Here is a 6,000-nt window from a genome sequence, read left to right as displayed (position 1 = left end):
AAACACTAGGGGTTAAGTTGGATGTGTACAGTCCTTGTACAAAATGGTGGGTTAGGATCTTCATGTAAAGATATGCGGGTACATCCTATATACGTCATGGTCCAACAAATGAACGATTTGGATCATCCTTTGAAGTGAGCCCCACTGTTTACAGCATATAAAATTTCTACACACACACACAGAGAGAGAGAGAGAGAGAGAGAGAGATGGGTAAAACGAAGGTTTTTAAAAGACAAGGGTATTCATGTCATTTTCCGTCCCTGACAAGACCCGACAGGAAAGAGAGATGGGTAAAAAGTTGGTTTTTAAAAGAGAAGGGTATTCTTGTCATTTTCCATCCCTAACAAGACGTGTCAGCCCCTCTTTCATTGTTTTGAAATGTCTACCCTTCATTCACAATTTAACAAAAACTTTACATTTTTTTAATAATTTTTCCTTAAGTCAATAATCAGAAGGATGTTTTATATAAATTTTAAGGAAAAAAAACATACTATTATCTTGAAACGAGACCAAGACAAGTTGGTTAATCATGTTCTTGAATAGAAACCACCTCTTGAACTAAGACAAATAAAAATATAGATGTTTTATGTAGTCACACGAAACAATATTACAACCATCAGTTTTTTGTGCAGCCAATGGGAGGGATAAATAGATACAATACTTTAATCCCTTCAACCCCCATAATTTCAGCATATGATGACTTTGAATGGCTCAGATTGTCCGCCTCAAATATGGTCGACCTGTGGACCGTCCATGAAGCATGATGGGCTTTCCCCAACCTTTCTTCCCAACTGAAACTGAGGATCAGATCATTGATTTTTTCTTTTGGAGGATCAGATCAAACCAAAAAATGTTCATCAAAACTGTGGGAGTAAAAAATGTTAGTCTTCAACTTTTCTTCGGGTTCTCCTCTTCTCTTTCTCTTCCTCGCGGTACCTCCCTCGCCGCTCTTCTCTCCTTCGTTTCTTCATCAACTGCTCGTCCTTGGCCTTCTCCGCTTCATATGCTTTTCGCTTCTTATCCTCCATGAGCTTCCGTTTCTTCATCTGTAGAATTCCCTCATTCAAAAAGTAATTATAAACAGTTCAGAAAATTCTACATAATTAGCTACTGATTTTGAAATGTAGCAGATCAGTAACACCCTGTTTGTTTGGGAATTGAGAACAACTTATGAGTACAAAACTAACTATTGGACGCAAAATTGAACATCCAATAATCAGTTTTGGACTCACAATACATTTTCCAAATCCAAAACAAACGGGGCCTTAATTTGACACAACGGGCATTACCAACAGGAGCAACTGGCATACAGATGCCTAAAGAAATCAAAATAGAGATATGAATCGCCTATATTTTCAAGGGGAATTGGAGGAAAAAGCTGTTTTAAGGAAGAATAGTTGACGACAACTTTGAGATTTGCAACTGATGAATGAGCATTGAATACCTTTTCATTTCTGATCAATTGTAAATGTTGGACAAGTGCATGAACTTTTCGTTCATGGGGTTCCATGACGACGGCCCGCCGACTTTCGAGCAGTGGCCGCTTTTGACCAGGCTTAACCTTTGGCTTTGAAGCAAATGGCAGAGCAGCTTGTAGAGATTTTGGGATCACCAATGGGTTGAACTTCCTTGGCTTTCTTTCAATAGGCTGAGTGCACAAGCATTAAAAAAATATATCAGAGATGACCTAGGCATAGAAATATTGAAATTTCCAAAATGCGGTGGTTATTCACACACACGGAAAACTGTTCCTGCCCTCGAGCGCAGATAGCTTATCTGCGCTCAAGTGCAGAAAACAGGGGTTGGCCCACAATTATTTTTTTTTGGGTGGGGGGGGGGGGGGGGGGTCCAAAGCATTCATTTGATAGGCCCTATCATAGATAAAGTGTATACCAAAAATCAGCTCCATTGGATCATCTTAGGGGGTTCATTTGTGCACGGAAAAATGCATAGATACTGTTTGTCCACAATTCTGCCCATTTTTCCCTCCACAAACGGAGCTGATTTTTTTGTGGACATCCTATCTATGATAGGGCCCATCAAATGAATGCTTTGGATCCCCCTAAAAATGTGGGCCCACCCTCTTTCTGCACTCGAGCAGAGATAAGCTTATCTGCGCTCGAGCACATGAACAGTATATATATATATATATATATATATATATATATATATATATAGAGAGAGAGAGAGAGAGAGAGAGAGAGAGAGGACCTTGTAGATGGAGTCCTTGTTGACTGGCACGGGAAGACCACGTTCTCTCCTAAGCTCAGCGACTGTTTTCATGCCTTTCCAGGGCTGTTCCCGAGGATGCAGAGCCGTTGTCAAAGGGTTGAAGAAACGAGGAACTTCGACTTCTTTCCACGTATCCAAGAAAACAATATCACTCATCAGAATTTTGTCCTCGAATGTGCATCTAGCAATCCCTTCTTTAGGCTGCCCTCCCTTCTTTTTGGGCTTGTTGCCGAGCTCTTCTTTTGCAGCCTGGCCATCAAGAAGGTGAAAATAAAAAGATAATCCATGAATAAAAATATGCCCTTAATAAATCCGGAATGGGTAGAAAATCTATACTTGCATTTCGAATGCTTATTTGTCCATTTTATCTTACATTTGCATATTTAATGTAATCTTTCAAGTATCTTTTGACATTGCACATGAATGGATTAGATGAAGTATCTATGGAACAGGCAAGTTTTTTGTCCCAACTTCATTTTCGGAAAAAAAATACTACTATTTTCATTGAAAAGGCTTGTTTTTCTAGTCAACTTTCACAAAATCAAGGACAAAAACGGGAAAAAAATAAGTACATTGGTAATTTCTCGGAGGACATAGAAATCATATAAGAAACGGAAAAAGAGACAAAAACTATAGATTTAAGAAGAAAAACAGATGATTTTCAGTCTTCATTCAAATTTTCTTTTAGCCATTTTTATGAAATTCAAGGTCACTATCAGCCTTCACATAGAAAAAAGGACTTCTTTTCAGTCGATAAAGTATCAGGGTATAGGATTTACTAGTGTAAATTAAAAAAATGATGCATTAACAAACATAGAATGAGAAGATGACTAATTCCCATATATGTGATGCGTACCTTCTTAACCTGCCCGCGGATTCCACTGACCGTTTGAATAGATGCACCTTCAAACCTAGCAATCTCAAGATCCGAAGTAAACAAGCCCCTAATATATGCCGTCTTTTTAAATATCTTTATTGGGTGACCTTCCTGCCTTGACTTCTTCACTATCCGTGCCGCATGATTGAATTCTAGTACCACTGCTGTTGCCGTAATCCTAAAACCTGCCTGAATGACCAAATTCACGCCATTTAGCAAGCAAAACATCAAAAAATAGAAAATAACATTCCCATTCCTTGGAAAGCAAATAACATATCCACAATTCCTATTATAACATAACAGTCATCCCTTGGAGAGCCAATATCATATCCACGATTCCTACTAAAAAAAGCCATTGATGCTACCCATCATTTTTATAATGCCTCTCTATCAGGTCATCCGCAATTAATAGCCTGTCGAATGTAGAAATATGGTGACTTGAAATATGGTGCAATTCTTAAAATACTTACAAAATATGGTGTAATTCTTAAGATACTCCGTAAGCCTGTTCATTTTAGGTTTTGAGAATAGATTTTGAGTCCAGAAGTCATTATTGGACTCAAAATTGCATAGTTTTTTAAGGCAATTAAAAATATGGCAATAGTGTTTCAATTAAAATAACATAGTAAACTAAACCTGGCAATAGTTTTCAATCAAGATAACATGGTAGACTAAACCCGATAAATATGGCAATAGTTTTTAAGGAAAGTAAAAATTTAACCTGATTGTTTGACACATTCTGGACAGCAACTACTCCAGTGTTGGTAGGTGCAAGAGGGCCCCAAAACATTCCAAGGCAATGCATATGCTCGAGAGTGTACTTTAACATGCGATGCCGTCCATTGTGATCCTCAATGAAATAGACAGGCATGGTCTGATAACGCCTCCAACCAATTGAAACAATAATTGGGTCTCTAGTCTTCAATATTTTCCGGTACCACCTATGCCGCTTCAGCCGGACCTTGAAGCAACCAAAAAAAACTTGTCAGATGAAGCAAGGTTCTAAGATAGAGTATACCGATGCTATCAATTGGAAGAAGCATAAACCAACTGCAAACTATTTTGAAAATAAATCCAGAAGAGTATAAAGCATCCGTTCTTTAAGCAGCAAAACTGATGCAGCACAATCTAAGGAAAAACAACTTCGCTCTGATGCTAAACTGATGTAGGACGGATCTATGACAAGGACATTAGAGGTGAAAAGGATGGGTGAAAATTAGGGTTTTGGTTCCTAAAATATCTTATGAGATTGGAAAAATATTTTTGTCAGGGTATGTTTAGAACCGTGCAAGCAAATGCCGGGAATGTGCAAACGTATGGCGGGAAGTTGCAGATGTATGCTTTGATACTTTTTTTATTTTTTATGAGCAAGCTGAGGTTAGGCAGGACCCCGACCAGAAATATATATAAAAAAGAAAGGATGGTACAAATTTGTAGTTGCAGAAGTTGCAGATGTATGCTTTGATACTTAACTGATGTACGGCAAATTTATGGAATGGAAGTTAGAGGTGAAAAGGATGGATGAAAATTAGGGTTTTCAATTCCAGAGAAGATTAATTGTGGGGAAGAAACCAAGAAAAGAAGGGAAAAACAAAAATTATCTCAAGGCATCCCGCCAAGTGTTTTCCTTGGCATCTCACCGAAGATGACGAAGATTATGCTAGAATCACACTAGCAATCCCAAGGCTTAGCACCTTACGAAATATCAAGGCATCGCACCTTTGCAAGGAGTAGACATCGCATCCACACAAAAGGGGAAAAAAAAACTCCAAATCTTTATCCATTCCATCATATCTTAAAAAAGTTCCAGGAGACCTACAATATATAAGAAAAGAGAACTAAAAAGTTCTAAAACCCTAAACAAACTTAACACTTTTGGATTAAAAGACCCTCTAATGAATTAAAAGCTCTCTCCTCACCTAAAATTACCGTAATACGTGTGTGGGACCTATTTAAAACCCTCATAACTCAAATAAACCAAGTGATATTGGTGGGAAAAGATGATAGTACCCCTCCTATAACTTAAGGGACTTAAAAGACACCTAAAAGACACTTATATGTTAAAATCACGGCCTAGGATGGTGATGTAGTGGCGGAAGCGTGGGATTGGAGTAGACCGGAATGGTAGCCCCGTAGGAAGTAATAAGCACTATTGGTAGGCAAAATATAACAATAATAGGCAAATATTGTCAAACTCCAAATCACAATTATGACAAAATTATAGGTATGGCAGAAAATGTAGAAGACAGAATGATCTAGACAGTTCATTAGGCGGAAGTTGTCAAATGGAGTGATTTTTTCTCAAATAGTTTAAGAGTAGTTTCAGACCATAAACCTATCAATAACTACTGAAATCCCTCTTTTAAAGTTTTCCCAAGGGAAGGAATTATAGATTAAACTAAGGGAAACAAGATACTTATCTCAAGGGATCCTGGGTTTTCCTTGGCATCTTACCATAGATGAAGAAGATTATGCTAGAATCACTCTAGCAATCCCAAGGCTTCACACCATAGGAAAGATCAAGGCATCACACCTTTGCAAGGAATAGACATCACATCCACACAAGAGAAAAAAAAACTTCAAATCTTTATTCATTCCATCATTCCATCGTATCTAAAAAAAAAGTGTCATGAGGCTTACAATATATAAGAAATGAAGATAACTAAAAAGTCCTAAAACCCTAAACAAGTTTAATACTTTTGGACTAAAATACCCTCTAATAACTTAAAAACTCTCTCCTCACTAAAAATTCCTGTAAACAGAGTGATATTTAATCTCTCATTACTCAAAGAAACCAAGTGATATTGGTGGGAAAAGATAGTATGTACCTAGGGGTGTAAACAGATCGAATTTGAATCAGATATGGCTATATCCGAATTCGATTACAGTAT

General features: G+C 37.6%; 1 protein-coding gene across 1 annotated transcript in view; it reads right to left on the bottom strand.

Moving 5' to 3' along the window:
• Positions 1-519: 519 nt before the first annotated feature.
• LOC143885013 (P-loop containing nucleoside triphosphate hydrolases superfamily protein) overlaps positions 520-6,000 on the bottom strand; it is a 29,094-nt gene continuing 23,613 nt past the window's right edge. The window contains exons 15-19 of the mRNA XM_077388955.1: positions 3,831-4,070; positions 3,089-3,298; positions 2,212-2,481; positions 1,445-1,648; positions 520-1,046 (exon numbers count right to left, since the gene is read on the bottom strand). Of these exons, the coding sequence (XP_077245070.1) occupies positions 882-1,046; positions 1,445-1,648; positions 2,212-2,481; positions 3,089-3,298; positions 3,831-4,070 (1,089 nt within the window). The 3' untranslated portion in view covers positions 520-881. The remainder of the gene's footprint in view (positions 1,047-1,444; positions 1,649-2,211; positions 2,482-3,088; positions 3,299-3,830; positions 4,071-6,000) is intronic.

The sequence above is a fragment of the Tasmannia lanceolata genome, unplaced genomic scaffold, assembly GCF_043159265.1.
Source record: "Tasmannia lanceolata isolate RefF3 unplaced genomic scaffold, GAP_Taslan_0.1 ptg000008l, whole genome shotgun sequence".
NCBI classification, from domain to species: Eukaryota; Viridiplantae; Streptophyta; class Magnoliopsida; order Canellales; family Winteraceae; genus Tasmannia; species Tasmannia lanceolata.
The sequence above is the reverse complement of the archived record's forward strand: the minus strand, read 5'-3'. Positions and strand labels throughout refer to the sequence as shown.